This window comes from Raphanus sativus, chromosome 7 (assembly GCF_000801105.2).
Source record: "Raphanus sativus cultivar WK10039 chromosome 7, ASM80110v3, whole genome shotgun sequence".
Classification (NCBI taxonomy): Eukaryota; Viridiplantae; Streptophyta; class Magnoliopsida; order Brassicales; family Brassicaceae; genus Raphanus; species Raphanus sativus.
Genome location: NC_079517.1, coordinates 10,091,296 through 10,112,597, shown reverse-complemented (window position 1 = coordinate 10,112,597; position 21,302 = coordinate 10,091,296). Strand labels below are relative to the sequence as shown.

Below are 21,302 nucleotides of genomic sequence, written 5' to 3'. Positions count from 1 at the left end.
GGAGAAAGAAGGTTCTCTTTCGAAAACAGGGAAGGACACGTACGTTATAAACAGAGACGAGGTATATAGTTCGTCATATTCTACTGATTTGATTTCATTCTCTTTGCTTCTTAATTTTTTTTTTTTTTTTTTTTTTTTTTTTGCTTCTTAATTTATCTTCACCATCAACTAATCCAAGTATATAACCAGACACCATGGAGCGAACTCAACTTTGTGAAAGATGAATCTGATGGTAATGCTCCACAGTACATAAAACCTATAGCTCCTGAAGACTACATGTACATGAAAGTGAGAAACTCTGACTTCTTATTCTATGTTCAATACACATGCAAAAGGATAGAAATATAAAGATGGTACTGAGTTTTGCTGCAAAAGGAATGGCCGACACAACATGTAGTCAAGCATCACAGGACAAGCGTTACAGGAAAACCAGCATGGTCTCTTAATAACTGAACCACATACTCTTTTATGTTTTCGACTTGAATTAGCATGGTGAAACTAACCATGCCCTTTTGGTTTATTGTTATCAGGTGAGAGACCCTATTCTGCAGCAGTCGAAGCGCCAGAAAGCTCAGGCTAATTGATGGAACCAAAGTATCAGAGACACAAAAGCCACCTCTTACTCAGTGGTTATGATAATATTATCTACCAAAATCCATAAACTATGTCCAGAACATCATAGCCCAATGGTAAGGACGGGTTCCTTCCTGCACTCAGGTTGTGAGTTCGAACCCTGCTGGAGGGAATTAAGTCATGATTTCTGGACACCAACACGGATATGAACCTATGCTTTAGGGCCCATTTGCATATCCGGAGAGAGGGTCTATCCGTGGGCTGCACCTCCCCTTGGGGATTAGTCTGGGCTCTTCCATAGGCCCAGGATACCCCATGTTAATCAAAAAAAAAAAAAAAAAAAATTCCATAAACTCTTTACACTCGCTTTTACATGCACTAACTTTCCTTCCTACAAAGACTATTTTCATGCATAGCTATATTATTTTGTCATTGTGACGTTTTGGTATTAGACTTCTATCTTATTAAAATAGGAACATTACAACTTTTTCTAGGTGGATTTTTAAAAGTGGACCTCATATATTTAAATTAAATGTCTCATTCTTTATATATTATATGTACCATAGTCTAACTTTGCATTGATGTATTTCCTTAAATACATTTCTTCTTTTTGTCCATATTCCATATATGATTTTAACATTTATTACATGTCGATTTAAATAAGATATATACTAAGAATACTAAAAATAGTAATCGTTCTATAGTTACCCTATACAATTCATTTTAAATTGATCAGTATACTTTCATTGGCCATATTAATTGTATTAGTACGAATAACATTAGGTAGATAAGTCATAGACACATACATAAAGATATGACTATTCTTATAACTACATTGGGCCTAATCTACTTTCTAAAACAAATAACACATAGCTTCATATATTGTTTAGAATATAGTAATATTGTATAGTATTATACTTATACAATAATACTAAAAACAAACCAAACTGAAATATAATATATATCGAAAATGCTTTGAACCATTACACACAAAATATATTAGACCTCAGAGATAAAATTCACTTTGAAATTACGTAATAACTATTTAAAAAAAAAATTTCGTAATGTACAAAAAACATAAGTTTTATATAAAATTTTGTGTTACAATAAAAAGACACAACTCGCGCTTGCAAAGTGTTATTTTTACATACGAAAGACAGTTTTGATATTGTTCTTTAAACACAAAATTGAATTATACAAACTCGATACTACATAAAACTAAACAATATAGAATACATTTTAAAAATAAAACATGTGCGGGTGTACATATGTTTATATAATATATAAATATATTATGTTACACATATTTTCATATAAATAATACCCCAATGTAAGTTTTGTATGATAAATGTTGAAAATACAAAATACATAGCACTATATATTTTAAATAATATAGAAAAAATCTACTTTACGTTATCATAAAATTTAAAAATCAAATTTAGTAATTAAACACATTGCTTATCTAAACACATTAGTACACATTGTTATTTATAAAAAATTTATATTAATACACATTGCGATCATGTATAACATTTAGTAAAAACAAAGATAAAAAAAAATTGACTCCCGCTCGGTCGAGCGGGTCATGATCTAGTATTTCATTAAAGGTCACACCACTGGCTAAGATATTAACTCCATAATCTGTATCAGACGCGGTCACTTGCTTTATTGTTTCTTTTCCCATTTTGCTACGGTTTATCTCCCACATACCATTTTCATGCTTGTTTTCCCTTTAAAGTATCCTTATATCTCCCACATATACCAATTTCATGCTTGTTTACACTTCTGACCATTTTCATGCATAACTATATTATTATGTATGTACCTTTTGGTATGAGACTTGTTGCATTAAAGGTCACATTTGTTTTATCGTTTCTTCTCCCATTTTTCATTCAGTTCACCCCTATGTATACTATTTTTCATGCTTAGTATTGCTATCTTATCTTATGTCTTTTAGAGAGTCAGAGAATGTATTGCGTTAGGACATCATTATGGTAGGGACATTTAGTGTTTTTAAGAAACTTTTTTTTTGTTTTCTGTTTTTTATTTAAAGAACGCAGCAAAAATGAAATAAAAACATCCCTTATTTAATAACTTCTCCTCTTTGGTCTCCTTCAGTCCCTGCGATTTGTGGTCCCTTTTAAGGACCTTGCGATAATGTTGGCCTTAAAGACTGGAATGTAATTATGTTTATTGTGAGAGATTAGTTACACTAGTGTAAATCCTTTTGTCAATTTTCTGTCATTGTTTCTCTAATGCTCAAATATAGATAGATAGATTATCATGGAATTACGAAGAATATAATTAAACAGCAGAATAATCTAAAATTTGGATCAAATATATTAATGATTAGATATATTATAATAAATGCTTAGATAACGACTAATCAAAAAAAAAACTTAAAGCTTACTATGAGATCTGGAAGCGGACAGGTGTCGTTGCCGGAATCCCCTAGAACAATCTGAGCCGGCTATAAATACTAGAAACATCCACACACGACCCCAGCTTGGAGAAAACGATTCTTTTTCTTTTTTCTTGGGAGGCCCCACATTACCAGATCACGTGGACGAGTCCACCCCCTTGGTTTCTTTTTTTAAGAGAAAATTAGAAATAAGAGACATTCTCATCTTGGATTTGTCGTTTTAGGATTTTTAGAAGATGTTTTAGGAAAATAGGATTTTGATTTTCTTTAAATACCATATTACCCTTAATTTTTCTATTAAGTTGATTTATAATTATAATTTGTAATTTTCGTAATTGATTTAAAATGTTAAAATAGTAAAAAGTTAAAAAACAAAAAAAATAGACAAAAGGAAAGAGGGGTAGTCGATACCCTTCTTGTCTTCTCCACCGTAGAATGCTTTTCCATGGTGATTTAGGTTTCAGCAGAGAAAATTCTTGTTCTTCTGTGTTTCATCTGCCCATAATCTCTAATCTCGTTTTTGTTCATCTTTCTCTATGATCTTACTGAAGATACAATGAAGTCCAAGTGTTGTTCATCTTTTCGAAATCAAAGTCTTCTTCCATCAATTTCGACGAAATCTCACAAATCTTCACACAAGGTATTCGATTACTTCTATTGATTCTCATCTAAATTGAAATCGAAGTGTTCTTCCATTTAACCTATATTTTCTTAACCCGATTTGTCATGTTTCTTAAAATATATTTGTTTCTCGGATTGATTAATCATCTTTTACACCACGATTAACTCTTTGCATGTTAATGTTTTTGATTTGTATTTGTAGAATATTGATTAAGGTTTTTGGAGAGGGGAAAATACGGGACTTGAAATCTTAGACTTGCTGTTGTCCGGTCCTGATCTTCCGGCGTTACGGATCTGTGATGATAAGTATTATAGGCTAATCCTGTATACTTTTTTGTGAAGCCTAAGAGTGTATCGGCTGGTGTGGGAGTTGAAGGAGAAGGTGATAAGGTTTGTTCTTGCTGTACTCTGTATGAGATTGATGAATATGGGGTGAAGAGTAAAGGGGAGACAGAACAAAGCTATATGCGTGAACTGTATTGCGCCTTCATTTGTGGCTACGTGTATGTTCCAACTTTGATCCCTCTTCCATGGGTAAGAGATTAGGGCTTTGTTTCTTGTTCTATAAACTTTCGTTTTACTCTTTGTTCGTTGATCTTCTGCCATGTATATCTTGAAAGGAACTATATGATACATCTGTATTGTGCAGATGTTACTGAACATGACGTTGGGTTTGGTTTTTGTATTACAATCCTGACAAGTTTTAGTTTATGGTGCACTGTTATATCATGTGTGTCTCAGTAATGATTATGTTGCTTTAAATGCTGGTATGGGCTTAAGTCTTCTGATAATAATTTTCTTGTTCAAGAGGTTGTCCATTAATCCCTCTTTGTAACATGACATATCTCTCTCCTCTGGTTTTTTGGACTTGGACTAGTGTGTCATGCTCCCTACAATCAAACCCACATATCAGTTAAAAAATATAAGTGAAAACCATTATCAAAACGTTAGAATGGACACAAAGTAAAGGGACTTTCTTTAGTAGCAAATGTCAGTTTATTGATGCAAGTCCTAGTGTATCTGCCCAAAACAGAGCGGAATCTAATGAGCTCATACGTCTATCATCCATTACATTATTTATACATATGAGGGAATTAAAAAGAATACTAGTGACTGACCCTTTGATTAACTCGAGGGCTTGGTGATTGACGTAACCAGCTTCCACAAGGCCAGGGGTGTCAATGATGTTTATAGTGAAACCTCCCATTGTTCTTGAAACCATCACTGGCCCTTTACATTATTTACTGTAGCAAACTAAACCACTAACATCAAACGTATCTGATCATAGGTAGCAATTTGGATGATGGAGAAGGAGCACAAGATAACCCAAACATATTTTAGTGAATAACTATATTTAAATTCTGGATAAAAATAACAAAAGTCTTTGTGTCATATTGGTTAAAGCCCTTGTAAAATTGTCATAGGTTGTGGGTTCAAAACCACAGAGTATCCTTTTTTAATGTTGTTCGAATTTTAATTAATTCAAAGATTGTGGCAGAGAAAAAACGTGAGAGATTTAAAGAAGATTTGATATAAAATTTAGTAAATATCTATAACCGAAAATGGAAGTTTCCATATTTTTCGTATTTGACTAAAATACGCAATATACCTAACCAATAACACAATACAACACATGCAACGCCTATTCTTCCTTAGGCGTCACATAAGGTAAAAGGCAGAAGAGTCTATGACACAACATCTAAGTAAGGTACATCATAGAGTTCAGGTTATATGTCGTTATATATATGCTGGTACACTGAAGACATATTGTTAGATTGTGACGTAACTAATTCTAGCTCAGATATAAGGTAGAAGAAACCTTAGTTTACGATATATACCCTAGATATATCTATGTATTAAACTTAGTATCCGTTTTCTGGATTAAGTAGACTAATAGAATGTGTATTCTATTTTGGTTAGAAGAGAAAATAAAATATGATTCTCCATTTTAAAAAAAAATAAATTTAAACATATAAATTATCATACCTATGTTTCCTATCATTTTCATATTTTTTTACATTTTTAAAGTTATGTTTAATATTTTTTCCATGAATGAAGGGCAAAACATGTCAAAAATTGCCAAAAGTATGAAAAATCCTAAATGGACAAACAAAAGTTCAAAGTGTCTCTTTTTTCCAATTCTCCCTTCTTTTAACCAGTCCTCTCATTCCCCAACGTGTTGTGAAGATACTTTCTGTTTAGCGAAGACAGGCGATAACTCCGAAGCAAAGAGATATTATTAAAAGACTTGTTGGTAGAAACGATCAGGTAAAAGATCACTCGTTAGTTTCTTCTTCTTTCTATTGTTGGTAGAAACTCAGATCGTCATAAGTCTCTTTGACCTAGATGGAGACGGAGAAGAAAAATAGCAAGGAGATAGGTCTGAAACACCTAGGGTTCGTGAGAGTCGCGGCGATACATGTTCTCGTTAGCCTCTCGAGCCTCTACGGCTACGCGAAACGAAACTCCGGTCCTCTTAAACCGGCGGTGGGGAAGGTGGAAGGAGCCGTCACCACCGTCGTCACCCCTGTCTGCAACAAACTCAAGGATGTTCCAGATACTCTCCTCCTCTTTCTAGATCACAAGGTAAACAACATGTTCTTTGATCTCATGATTTGATTATTAGATCTGATGGTGACCTAATTTTCTTACTTTTTGTTTGCTTTCTAGGTCGGTGAAGTTTCGGACAAGTTTGATAAGCATGCTCCAACGATGGCTAAGAAAGTAGCAAAACAAGCTAATGTGTTGATCCAGAAGGCTCAGTCCTTTGTGAAAGAGGCTCGTACCGGTGGTCCCAGAGCTGCTTTTAACTATGCTGCATCCGAGTACAAGTGTTTCCTTGTGAACAGCTCTGTTAAAGTCTGGGCTAAACTCAACCGATATAAACCGATTCATGCAGTGGGGAACAAAGCTCTGCCCGTGGCTGCGCACGTGTCTGGTATTTACAACGATTTGGTGACGGACATGACCCAGATGGGTTACCCTGTGGTTGGTTATTTCCCTTTAGTTCCTGTTGATGACATTGTCAAGGCTTATGAAAAGGAGGAAGGTGCAGCGCAGAGGAAAGGAGATGCTGCTGCTGCTGCTGCTGATGGAAATAAATCGTCGTCTGATTCGGATACTGATTGAAAAACGCTTCTGTGATTTAAAGCTGTTTGTTTTTTGGTTGGGTTTTGGTTACTTGTGTAAATGATCTTATTAGGCCCTCTCTTGTTTTCCTTTTTGTTCACAGAACTTGGTCCTGGTAGTTTTTTAGCAAGTGTTCCATTTCTTGGTGTGTGTGACAATGTGATGCGTTTGTTTCTATCTTCCACTCAGGCAGCATTACATAGCACATCTTCGTCCTGCAACAGACAAAACAAGTGGTTCAAAACTAAGTACCTTTTGCTAACAGCAGCTAGTAATGCTTAACGAAAGGAATATAAACAAGCACTGCTGTTTCGAAGTGCACACATGCCATGAACAATATACGCCACTTTGCGGATGAATGATGGATACACTACTGGAGCATAATACATTTACCACCAAAAAGCATGATAGCTTACATAAATAATTTCATCAAAGTGCAAAGACTGATAGTTCTTCACAGTTCGGACCATTCCTCCAACCAATTCGTTCTAAACGACAGAGACAAAAATGCACCTATGGATTATGCAGTAGAGAAGACACCTTACTGATCTGAGGATCCCAACGAATCGCTGAGCGTTGTGCGCTCAAAAGTCCAGAAACCATAAGGACGAATAGGCAAAGCCCACATCTGCTCAAGTCTTCTTAAACCTCTGGTGCATCTCATATATGTGCTCCTTCGCTTTCTTGTGTCTCACCTTCGAATTGGAAATATTTATGCAATAATATTTGTTTGCGTCAAAAGTTCCCGACGAAATATATATGCAATAATATTTGTTTGCGTCAAAATATTCAAAGAGACACTTTTTTCTCTTTTTTAACTCACACATCCCACTTGAATGACACTTTCTTCTTTTTCCCCTCTAAGTGATTATACTCATCTACCATTCTCCTTTGGTTAACGATTTGAAGAAGTGAGTTAGTTTTATTATTGAAAAAAAATGTCACTTTTGTGGGACCAAACACAGCCAATCAGTTTCCACGCTTTATGAAAACCAATTGTATTTTCAGCGCTTTATCCTCTTCTACATTGTTCTTTTCATTATATCTAATGATTTAACTTTTATTTTTTTATAATTTAAAATACATAAAACAAAAATAATTGTTACAACAATTTGTAATTTTCTTTTCTCTACATTTCAAGATCCACTTTTATATATATTTTTAAAAAAATTAACAAGATTATATAAAAATGTATGGACATAAAAAATGTGAACAGAAAAATGTTATAAAAAATGTATGTACATAAAAACATGGACAGAAAAATTTGTTCATATACAGATAAAAAACATGAGTAGAAAATGTGGACAAGAATAGTTACAAAAAGTGAAAAAAATCTTATATACAAGTGAAAGATGTGGATGAGATACATATAGACACGAGTGAGTAAACAAGTAATGAAATATAGACATAGATATAGAAGAAAATTATTGTGGATTAAGTGTTCGTGAACAAATAAAATATGGACATAGATATAGAAGAAAATATTGACATAGACACAGTAAATGTATGCAAAAAATCGTTCATGGCTTAGTGTTGATTTGAGAAATTTGGTTTCATATTAACTAAATTAACTAAGATCCTATTTTAGTGTTGGTGTGAGTGGATGATATCTATTTTTCAAATGATTGTTTATTTATTTTATTATTTTTATACCACCTAATGTTTTCAACTGATTTTATTTCAAAATTTAAGAGTTATAAAATAAATATAATTATTACAGTAATTTATATATATATGATATATATAAATATAAATATATATCAACATTAACAAAAAACTAAATGGACGTGGACATGAACCAAATCTGTGAACGTGGACGACACATGTAGAATAAAATTTGCATACGAAAGCGTTTTCATTACTTGAAAGAGAAAACAAAGGTCTAGAGACAACTACTCAAACCAAAACAAAAGACAAAACAGAAGGAAGATGCTTAACTAAATCCGCCTTGAAATAATGACCTCTCATCTCATGAATCCACCAGAAGATCTTAGGAAGAACTTCAGGAACATTGTCCTTGAGAACAGCATCAAGCCATTTCCCAGCAACAGCAGTGTTCAAAACAAACAAATCAGGCAAACAGCCTCACCGGGAGACGCGGATCAGGCTGCAAGGCACCTGAAACTGTGAGTAGGAAAACAAATAACCGTGAGTCAGGTCCAAGGTCTTAAAGCCAAATCAAAAGAAAAAAAAGGAAGATAAAAACACAAAATCACACAGAATCAAAACCAAAAAAAAGAAACAAATTTGTTAGTAATCCACAGCGACATCAAAACCAAATCCATAAACAAAATCAACAGAAACAAAACCACAAAAAAAAATTAAAAACATAGAAAAATGTTATTCAAAAACCCTAAAATGATCAGTTCCAAATCCAGAAACAACAAAAGAAAAAGGTAAAAGCACGATCAGTTCCAAATCCAGAAACAACAACAGAAACAGTGGGTAGTCTACTTAGGACCCATAAACACAAATCGAAATAAACGAAACCAGAAAAGAGAAGCAAAAAAACCCCTAATGAATTGGGAACAAAAAACCCTGCAATACAAATCGCGACGGCTGAGTATTAAACAAACACATACGCGAAGGGAAAACCCCTAAAAATTGCGGGAAAAAACCCTAGAATTGAAAACATAAATCGCAGGGGAAACGATTGGGAGAAACCAAAGAAAGAAGCTTTATTGAAGAAATCAACAAAAAAGTTGCTTGGAACTAATCTGAAGAGGACGGCTGAAGCTCGGAATGCGGAGGAGGAAGGGCTTTCTTCTTTGACGGCGCCTGAGAAGACTTGGGTTTCTTCTTCGCCATTAGACTTCGTCAATTTGGAACTTGGAAACACACGGAGCTTTGAAGATGGATGAAATAAGGATTCTATTCGAATGGGGGAAAGAAGAAGAGTGGAGTTGGAATTGTAACTGTATTGGAAAAAAAGAAAGAAATCAAAGAGTCTATAGGTTTGTCCGACACAAAGCAAAAAAAATTTAAAAAGTCTAACCATGATTACTTCACCTATAGTTAATAAAGTGTGGTGTAGTCTAAAAAGAGGGTATAGAGGACTTTCTAACAGACAATATGTTGCACAAGTGGAAAGTGTTTAAGCATGATATTCAAAAGACATAATGTGTCTTGGAAGGTAATTTTTTCAAATAAATACTTGTATAAAAAATTTACATATTAATGATCACATAGGAGTTAATAGTCATTATCATATTTTAACAACTTACAAACATATAAATTTTATAAGAAAAATTATACATTCACAATTAGTGTCAAAATGAAATAAGTCGCTCAATTCATCTTAGCTCATAGTGAATTTAGGTTTTTCATGAGCTATCTCAACTTGGGTCATTTATTAAATGAGTTTCAATATGTAAATTCGGATTCAGATCATCCAGATTATTAGTTAAATAAATTAACTCCCGATCAAATATAAAAAAATAAAAATTATAAAATATAATATAGAATAATTTATTTTATAATATAATTTCAATTTTAAATATTAAAAATCTAAAACTTTGATATTAAATAGCGAATAAAGCCAACACCTAATAATATATTAAATAAAAGCTAAATCAGTGATCCAAAAGTCTATTCCATATAATAGTGTTGAGATGATTCATCTTCAAACTTTTCATCTATTCAAATCGTAATTATATATATTATGTATAGGAGTCTTAGGAATATTTTATTTTATATTTTAATTCTAAAGATATATGATATGAAAATTGATATCAATATTCTTTTTTCATTTTATATATATTTAAAACTTTTTGGTTTTAGATTTTAATTTTAAAAGATAAATATGACTAATATAGAAACTATATGTTTTACATAAGAAAAATAGAAGTCATCAATATTTATATAGTATAAAAACAATCAAGTTCATGAGTTAGGTCATGTTCATTAAATATCGTTTATACAATTTGTGATCTAATTTAAATTCAATCATTAAGCTCATTCACTAAATGAGCCGACGAAATAGAATTCATGCTCATGAAAATTTGAGTTGAGATGAGCCAGCTCATGAGCTATAACTCATTTTAACACTCCTTAGTGCCATAACACATTTTTCAAAAGCATATAATCTTTTTGTTTAAATTGGATGTGGTGATGATATATATGCAAATCACTTCACAAATAATATTTAAGACATGACTTTTAAAAATGATAACATAACGATGATAACATGGTGTATACCTAATTACGACATGTTCAATTGTCCTTATAAAAATCTATATTTTTGGCAATATTTTCTTAATGTTTAAATATATCAGTAGTTTTTTTTTTTTTTGAACAACCATTTGATTAAAAAGTTAAATCTAGATTGGGCCCAAGACCAAACTATTGAGTTTGTTACAAAGGCATGCTTTTGCAAGAGCATCTGCAGGCCCGTTACGCTCTCGAGGAATGAAAAAGAAAAGAAGAGAAGAGAACGATAGTTGAAGAGTCCCGATGTCCGATAATATTCCGTAGAGTTCCACCGGTCTCCGGTCCGATTCGATGGCTTGGACAAGCCCTTGGCAATCTGAGCGCAGCCAAATGTTTGTGGAGTTGAGATTGAGGGAGATCGATATCACCATTAAATTGATATATATATATATACATATATATATCACATTAATAAAAATAAACTAAATATAACTACAAATATATTTTTACATCAACTTATATATATATATATAATCAAAATTAGTTGTAAGTGTGCATCAATAATTAAAAAAAAAACTGAAGCAACAGTAATCAAATAATTTATTAAAATTTATTTGAAATACACTAAGTTGGATACTATATTCCAAAAACACACTCAATTAAAAAAACCCTAAGTTAAACTATATATCACCATTAAGTAAATTCTATATCACATTAGTACAAATAATACATGTATGGTTATATTTTTTTCAAACCGATGAAGTTAAAATATAAAAATAATAATATTAAAATTTAAATAATTTAAAAATAAAATAAAATTATTATATTTAAAATTATTTATTTATTTGTATTGTACATGAGTATGATATTATTAAATTGTTTATATGTCGATATATAGACATATTTAAAACTATATGATAAGAGACATATTTAAAATAAATAATTAATAATATAAATTAAAATTTTACTTTTATAAAATGTAATATTTACTAAAAAAATTTGACAATAACTCTATTAATATTAAAATAAAATCAAAGTAAATTTTTTAACCAAATCAAAAGGAACAAACCTACAAAAATACATTTGTGGTTTTATTTTTTTCAACCAATTAAATAAAAACAAAAATTATAGTGTCCCAATATAAACTAAAATTTTCTTTTAAAATAAATTAATATTATATTTTACATTTTTATTTCTGCGCATTGGCAGGAAAACCTCGTAGTTGTTTTAATAGAGACGCAGCAAAGCAGCATCAGTACGATAAATGGGCTTCCCACTTCCATTTGGTTCGGTTCAGATATCTTGGTTTCTGGTTTAAAATCAATAAAAGGTTCTCTACTTTTTAAAATTATAGTTTAAGATTTTTCACATACTAAAAATTTGTACATTTTATATTTCACCCTTAATTAAGTTATTTCATATATTTTGTATACTAGGGTTCATCAATAAGGATCTTACTGGATCTCAGATAAAATATACACACAAGCTGCAGAGATGTACCACTGGGTGCAGTTTGATTTGAGATTAGTATTCTTCATCAAGTGGTTATTTTAGTGTGTGTAATTGGTTCTTCATCCAATTTGAAGTTCATTGTTGAAACTAGTGCATTTGTGAGATGAGGGGCCTTTTGGTCGTATGGGAATTGGGATTCATCTAATTATTCTGCCAAACCACTCACATGACAAGTTTTCATTCAGGTAAAATATGCAGAGTATTATATTGGATCATGGTTGTGAAGCCTGTGTTCTTCTTTCTTTTTACATCAAAAGTTATAATGTAAATGATGGTCTAACCATCCAGTTTAGAACCTAGAGTTTCCATGAGAGAAAGTAATACCGCGAGTTTTGGTACTTTTTGAAAGACTATCGGTTCAGACATTTAAGGAACATGATACAAAAAAATATTGAGCAATAAGTAACTGAGAACGTAGGGAGAAATTCTATAGTTTTGGCCAAAAGTCTTCATCTTAAAGTACATCAACTAGTTGTAGACAATCGGATTCAAAAGTTGTGTTCATAGCACAGGTCGTGATATAATAATATAGAAAACCCGCATCTGGGATTAGAAATAGTTTAAGTAGACATAAATTTGAAAAGAGGAAATAGTGAATGCAACCAAAAGAAAACCCCAAAGTTAAAGCAAAAACAAAAGAAAACAACATTTTGGGATAAGAGACACATGAGCTTTAGTGGCAACATCCCAAAACAAAAAAAAAGGAAATAATAACTTTACCTAGCTTTAATCAGCATGAGACTCTCCACGTAACCCACGAAACAGCTTGATTCATGAAACCAATCTTGGTTTACATCAACTTCAAGCTTCATCTTCGTAAAACTAGCTCCCTTGACATCATGGTGGATAACACTAAACTCACTTCTGGAACAGTAAGGTGCAAAAATAATGTCACCCATATGATTAATAACACATTTCATACGTAAATGAAGCTGGGGAAGATTATAGAAAGACTTCTCTTTGTAATCCTGTTTTCCTGCTTCGAAAACGAACAAATCAATTGAAGGCACTGAGCGAGAAGGTTGAATGGCTATGGCTACTTTTCCATGGTAGTTTATCAAAGTACTAGGACTGTTGCCACGGAAAAACAAAGCTTTCATTTCCTCAGATACTCTAGCATAGATGTTAAACTTCTCAGAGTTCAAATCGAATCTCATCAGACACATCTTTCCTGTGTCCGTCAACGCAATGTAGTACACAAATCCATCAATACACAGACAGCCGTTACACCAAGGGCTGTGAGGAATTCCACAATCGAGTCAATAACTAGGGCACCTATGATCTCACCCATGTTGATCAGACCATTGACGTAATAACTAGGGCACCAGGCAATAATCAGTACAAAGTATTGGTAAAGATATGGTCTTTCCGGTGCAAGGGTTACAAATGATCTCACCCATGTTGATCAGACCATTGACGTAATAACTAGGGCACCAGGCCCTACGGAGAGGAAATGTTATTCTGGATAGAAAAGTGGTTGATATCGATGGTGATGACGACGATAGCGAAGAAGAAGAGAAGAATCTGCAACTTAGGCGCCCAGTTACGGATTTTGAAGGCAACCAGCTAAGAATCTCGATCTGCAGATCCAAAGGAATAACACAGGTCCTCTTCTTGTTGCAAAGAGGGAGACTTCTTCGGATCATGGTGGTAAGCCCTAGTTCTTCTCCCTCTCTACATATTTTTCCCCGTTGATATCGTTTTAATAGAGACGCAGCAAGGCCGTAGTAGTATGCTTAATGGGCTTCCCACTTTCATTTGGATAAAATCAAATTAAAAATACTTTGTTTTATATTTAAATTAGATTTTGATCCATGATTCGTAAGAGCAAAATTATATTTTATTGATAAAAATTTGTTAGTTCATAATAAAAATCATAAATCTATTTGTTCAACCCATTTATACTTGATAAATATTTTACATATTTGATGGAATAACTTAAAAATGGTGATTGTAAAAGTTTCTTTTGTTAATCGTAGATTAGTTTAGCAGTTTAGGACAGTCGACGTTATTTTAGGTTTTTAAATATTAATTTTAAAATAATTAATTTTTTTTTAGTTATGATTTATATAAATTATTTTTTTGTAAATGCATATTTTGTAGATCTATGTCATATTGATTTAGAAAATAGTTATTTCTATGATTATAAAATATTTTCAATATTATGAGTGGCGGTAAATTTTTTAAATAGTTTTTTTAATATTACAAATTAATTTTAGAAAATAAGATATTTGTCGTTTTTGTTTTAATTTAAACTAAAATTTGGATGACAAAAAATTGTGGTCATTTCTAAATGATAAAGCCAACACATTTCTAAATGAAAATTTTGACCCATGTATATTAAAATTCCTTTAATATTTAATTGTGATTTTAATAGAGAACAAAATATGACCCATATATTTAGTAAATGAAAATTAATATATTAGATAAAATAATTAAAGTTTGTACCACAAATATATGAGTGGCATTGCTTGTAATTATCAACTAGGACTTGATCCGGATTTCCATGCAAATATTTGATTTAACTTGTGTTCAATGTAAACTTATAAACCGCTGGTTTTACATAAAATCTCATGTATATTTTTACGTTTTAAAATTTACATAGAGTAAAATATATTATTATATAATATATATGTATAATATTTTGTTGTACATAATATTATATTAAAAAATATAACTTGATGCAATTTGATGTAATTGTACTATTTCTATATTAACATGTTGTTTTTATTAATTTATTTTAAATTGAAAACATACTATTTTTTTTTTTGTATTAATTTTTAATCTATACTATTATTTGCAAAGTGATTTTTTGCAACGGAGATCTCACGTTAAAAGTTAAAATGGTTAATATCGATTCCAACCTTAATGAATTTGTATATATAATTTTTTTTTTAAAAGAATAAGATAATTCATATATATTGTGTTGTTATCTTAAGATAATAATTTCTGTTATGAAAGTTAAAATATAAAATATATAATAATTTATCTATATATATACTATTATTTGTGAATTTATTATATAGTTAAAAACAAATTTATATTAATAATATTATTTATTTCTAAATAAGGTAATTCTTATATATTGTGTAAAGACGAATTTATATTAATAGTATTAATTATTTTAAAATAAGATAATTCTTATATATTGTGTTGTTATCATAAAATAATAATTATTTGAGAAGTGAATTTGCTTATTTGTTATGCTCTCCATAATTATAGATTTAGTGATATTTTATGCTTAATTATTAATATTAACTAATAAATATTTTTAGTGATTTAACTGATAATAATTATTATTTTGAAAATAATATAAATTTGCTAAAGAAAATATCATAGCCAAACTTATACACTATAATTTAGTAATATTAAAGTATTACATATATGTTTATATTATATTTTGGTTTAGTAATTTTAATCTGACTATATTTTAATGAATATGTATATCACATAAGAAAATAATAATAATTTATCTTTTATGATATTTTTATACAATTAAAATCACTTGTTATGACATTTTTTAAAAACAATTGGCAGAAAATTCAAAATTATTTATACTATTATTTGTAAAATAATTTGTTGGCTCTCACGTTTAAATTTAGAGCGTCGAAAATCTTTATTATTTTAATAAATAATTAAGTTATATTTATTAATATATAATTACCCATAAATTATTCATCATTATCTAAAAGATTCTATATTATATTATCTAAAATATTTTACATCATATATTTTAAAAATAAATACAATTTATGTATATATAAATAATTTAAGTTTATTTACGTAACAAAAGATATTTTATTAAAATATAAATATTGAGTATAAAAATTAATATTTAGTTAATTATTAAATATTTCAAAACAAGAAAATTATTCTAAGATTTTGAATCAATACTATTAATTCTTCAAAATGTCCAATTAATATGGGTTATGTCCGATTTAAAAAAGTGGCATCCAAATATAACTAACTAAAGTAACCGTATAATAATAATAATAAGAAAACTGCCTAACTTAATATATAGTCAACCTCCATAACCACTAAGTCCTATTTTTAAGGGCTACAAATATTGCAACATAAATGTACGAATATATATATTTTTGTTTCATTTTCCTTACTCTTTTACTTCACCTATTAATTATCCTATATCTAATTCCAAAATCATAGTATTTATCTAACAACCAAAAATATTCAGGAATCAAAATATAACCGCCTTCTACATATACGATATGGACTAATATACTGTATTTATGTATTTTTTCCTTACTCCTATTTTATAAAATATAGAAAGTGGATATGTATGTATACGTGTAGGTTTTCTATGAAAGGCTCTTGTGCTTGAACTAAATTTTACAAAATATTAATAACTTTTTAAGTATTTAAATGTCTATTGTAAATAATAAAATTAAATTTTAAATCTAAAATAATCTAAAAGTAAAACATAAAATTATAATTGATAATTGATAACAAAAATAACTAATACCAAATCACAACAATTAGATTTGTTAATAGATTCATAATCCACAAGATCATATATATATTTTTTATATAAAAACCAAAAATTTAATTTCCTAATTAGAATACAAACATATTCTAATAATATAATTAAAAATCCAAATAGTTAATAATTAAAAATTATGTATTGGTTTAACCAGTGGTTCAACTGGTAACCGAGTTTTGAGTTTTAGCGGATTTCCATGGGGTTTACCGGGTTTCCGTGGGTTTTACCGGGTTTCGTGGGTTTTACCAGATTATTAAACAATGATGTTTTTCCTAAAACTCAAACAGAATTACATACCAGATCCACGGGTTTGCCGGTTTAATCGCAAATCCGAATCGATTTCAAAATATTGTGTACAAGTGTATAGTTATATAACATCACAAATTCAATATAATTATCCAAAATTTTAACTAATAATTTTTTAAATATAGTAAATATGATTACAAATAAAACACAAATAAAAAATTAAAAATAAAAAATATATCCGCCCTTTGAAGGACGGGTCAGAATCTAGTTTATATTATATCTGTTTATAATTTTTTTAACTATCAAGCCCGAAGCCACTCCAAAAGAACATAACCTTCGAGGCAAATTTTGAACAGGCTAGAGAGGTATTCCTCAACCCCAATAGGTTTCCTTGGCTAGGAAGCCACTCCTCTACGATACTTGCTCTGCTTGGTGACTTGGAGTCTTGGCGTTTTGCACATGTAAACATTTCAAGGAACATCCCTGCAAGTAGGATTGCTGATAGTGTCACGAGAGATAATCGTACACAGTCCTATGTTGCTAGTGGAGGTCCTCAATGACTTTCCCAAACTCTCAACGAAGAGAAGCGTCATGGTTAATTCCTCACTTTTATATAATTGTGGCCATCTGTTATGGTACCTACTGCTATCAGGCCTATCCCGATCAAACTTCTGCTATCTTTTTCAGTTCATTTGTACTTGTCTTCTAGTGCTGCTACCACTGGTAGTGGTTCTTAATACAATGAAGCTTTTGGTGTTAAAAAAAAACTTCCGAAACAGAAAACATCATCTATTTGGAACAAACATAATTCACTAATAAAATGCAGTGGGGGACAAAGCTTTGCCCTTGGCTTTGTACGGTATTTACAACGATTTGGTGACGGACATGACTGAGATTGGCTACCCTGTGGTTGCTTATCTTCCTTTAATTCCTGTTGATGACATTGTCAAGGCTTATGGAAAGGAGGAAGATACAGCGCAAAAGAAAGGAGACGCTACTGATGGAAACAAATTGTCGTCTGATTCGGACACTGATTAAAAAAAGCTTGTGTGACTAAAGCTGTTTGGTTTGGTTGGGTTTGGTTACTCGTGTAAATGGTCTTATTAGGCCCTCTCTTGTTTTCCTTTTTGTTCGCCGAACTTGGTCTTGTAGTTTTTTAGCTGGTATTTCATTTCTTGGTGGTGAGACAATGTGATGCGTTTCTTTATATGTTTTTACAAACCAGGAGAAATATAATATTGAGCAACAGAAGTAGTTAAAGAACATGAAACACTTATCACGTTTCAGAAAGTAAATTCATATTCAAAGATGCATATGGAGAATCAAAACAACCTCGCTAAGAACCAATGAATGCTCTTCTCTCATTTGTAAGCAACAAGTCGAGTCATTATTTGAGTTTGTACCATGCTTTAAGACACATGAGAAACAAAGGGAATACAACTCCGGGTATTAAAAAAGAGAGAAATGCACCCCCTCCGCTCAGGCAGCATTATAACACATCTTCGTCCTGCAACAGGCAAAGTAAGTGGTTCAAAACTGAGTTACTTTTGCTAACAGCAGCTAGTAATGCTTAAAGAAAGGAAATAATAAAGCTGGAACATAAACAAGCACTGCAGATCCTAAGTACACACATGCTAATATGCGATGAACAATATACACCACTCCACGCCACTATGCGGATGAACCAAGGGTACACCACTGAAACATAATACATTTAGAGTTGATTACTTCAAGAGACACAATTTTCTTTTTTTTTTTTATCACATTTAGGCACTTTCAGCTGGCCAAACACTTTCTCCTTCTCTTCCCCTTGTGTTTTGACACTTATATCCTTCTCCTTTGGTTAAGCGATGAAATAGCTGAGTTAGTTTCTTCCCACTCGCTCACTTTCTTCTCTTCTTCTTTATGTTTTTTTGAGCCATTAGATATAAAAAGTGCAAGTAGATCGTATGGTCAGAGTTATTTGAATTTTTCTAATACTACTTTATCAATCTCATCTATTTCTTTATGTGATTATTTTTACATATTTAAAATATATAAATAAATAAATTTGTTATCATAAATTATGTCTTTTTGTTCTCTACATTTTAAGATCCATTTTGATATATTTTTACAATTTGAATATGAAAAAAATTGTGGACATGGACACCGTAAAACGTATACAAAATTGTACATGACTTAGTGTTCATTTGAGAAATGTGGTTTCATATTAACTAAATCAACCAAGATCGTATTTTGAGTCTTTGAACCTTGACAAAAGACAATATGTCTATGAGTTACAGTGTAGAAGCGAGTCTATGAGTTACCGTGTTGAAGCGAGTCTCTCTGATATCCACAACGGAGGTCGGATATGCTCGTCGTCACATCCTCTCCAAACCAGATAGAAAAAAGTGTTGTGGACAGACAAGGTGTGGACGTCAGATTTGTCGAAAAATAAAAATAGAGAGATTGTGGATGTGGATTATTGTGATCAGTTCTGGCCATCAGTTTCACCAGCATACCTAAAATCAATTTGAAATCATTTTCCAATTCCAAATCACTAATTTCCAAACCCTCGCAAAGCAACATCTTTCAAGTTCTAATCTCAATCAGTAAAAATGGTTAGTATGTATTGGTTGATTTATGAGTTACTGTATTAGAGCGAGTCTCTCTCGTATGCATATGCATATGCATATGTGTATTCGTGTTTGTGGACGTGGAAGAAAATTCGCCGTTGCCATTTGTGGATGTGGATAACTGTTTAGAAGTTGATTTTTAGATGTTTTTAGCTATTGATTTTAGTCAATTTAGTGTTTAGGAGTTGCATTAGGTGTCATTAGATGTTGCATTGGTACATTTTGCATACACAGAGGCTATAATGCACAATCAAATAACTTTGGGGTAAAATTAAGAATATTTTTGTAACAATTAGAAGTTTTGGGGTCCAATCACAATTTTGCCAAAACTCAAGGACCAAAGATGCAAAAAGTCAGAAAATTGCCATGGATGAATCGTGAAGCTTGAAACGATGAAGATGATAACCAGGAGCGCTCGATCCGGCTCGCCTTAACCCAAGCATATGTTAAGTTTGCTGATGGGAAACCAATCGGTGGCAAAAAGCCTCGACGGGAGGCGCTTGTCGGGATGCATGATTGCTGAAATTATGATAAGAAAAAACAAGAAATAGTCAGTAATCATCTTCAAAAGCCCTTGATCGATTTTGAAAAAATTAAACGCAAGAGAAAAAGCCCTAGAAATTGAGGGAAAAAAACACTAGAATTGAAAACATAAATGGCAGGGAAATCAATTGGGATAAAACAAAGGAAGAAGCTTTATGGAAGAAATCAACAAAAAAACTGCTTCGAACTAACCTGAAGAGGACGGCGGAAGCTCGGAATGCGGAGGATGAGGGGCTTTCTTCTTCGACGGCGCCGGTTTCTTCTTCGCCACTAGACTTCGTCGATGTCTGGGAAACACAAGAAGCTAAGAAGATGGATGAAATAAGGGTTTTGTTCGAATGGGGGGGAAGAAGAAGAGTGGAGTTGGAATCGTGACTGAATTGGAAAAAAAAAAGAAATGAAAGAGTCTCTAGGTTTGTCCGACACAAAGAAAAAAAAATTCAAAAAGTTTAACCATGGTTACTTCTCCTATAGTTAGCAAAGTGAGGTGAAGTCTAAAACGAGGGCAGAAAGGACTTTCTATACAGACAATGTGTTGCACAAGTGGAATGTGCCTAAGCGTGTAATTCAAAAGGCAGAATGTGTCTTGGAAGGTAATTTTTTCATACATTTACCAGCAAAAATCAAGATAGATTACACAAATAATTTGATCAAAGTGCAAATAGTTGTTCACAGTATTACTCCATCTCCTCCAACCAATTCGTTCTAAACGACAGAGACAAAAACGCACCTATGTATTATGCGAACGTTGTCTGAGGATCCCAACGAAACTGAGCGTTGTGACGCTCAAATGTCTAGAAATCATAAGGACGAATAGGCAAAGCCCACATCTCCTTAAATCTTCTTTCACCTCTCGTGCATCTCATGTATGTGCTCCCTCGCTTTCTTGTGTCTCACCTTCGGATTAGAAATATATAGAACAAAATTTGGGTTCACCCCTATGCAATGAGATATATGTATGCAATGATATTTGTTTGCGTCAGAAACTTCGGAC

General features: G+C 31.6%; 1 protein-coding gene, 1 long non-coding RNA gene and 1 pseudogene across 3 annotated transcripts; 2 read left to right on the top strand and 1 right to left on the bottom strand.

Moving 5' to 3' along the window:
• The first annotated feature begins 3,194 nt into the window (after window positions 1-3,194).
• Window positions 3,195-4,360, top strand: LOC108814418 (uncharacterized). The gene is made up of 2 exons (XR_001943644.2): window positions 3,195-3,635; window positions 3,819-4,360. It is a non-coding gene; the product is annotated as an uncharacterized LOC108814418 (long non-coding RNA).
• Window positions 4,361-5,729: 1,369 nt separating this feature from the next.
• Window positions 5,730-6,924, top strand: LOC108814417 (REF/SRPP-like protein At1g67360). 2 transcript variants are annotated; one of them, XM_018586988.2, is made up of 3 exons: window positions 5,730-5,884; window positions 5,963-6,202; window positions 6,287-6,924. In XM_018586988.2, exons 2-3 carry the CDS (start codon window positions 5,963-5,965, stop codon window positions 6,743-6,745), a joined length of 699 nt encoding a protein of 232 aa, XP_018442490.1. In that variant the 5' UTR covers window positions 5,730-5,884; the 3' UTR covers window positions 6,746-6,924. The 2 variants fall into 2 exon arrangements, with proteins under 2 accessions (XP_018442490.1, XP_056846174.1); XM_056990194.1 differs by having other exon boundaries at window positions 5,811-6,202.
• A 5,890-nt stretch (window positions 6,925-12,814) lies between these two features.
• On the bottom strand, window positions 12,815-14,068 carry LOC108815340 (putative F-box protein At5g15660; annotated as a pseudogene).
• Window positions 14,069-21,302: the final 7,234 nt, after the last annotated feature.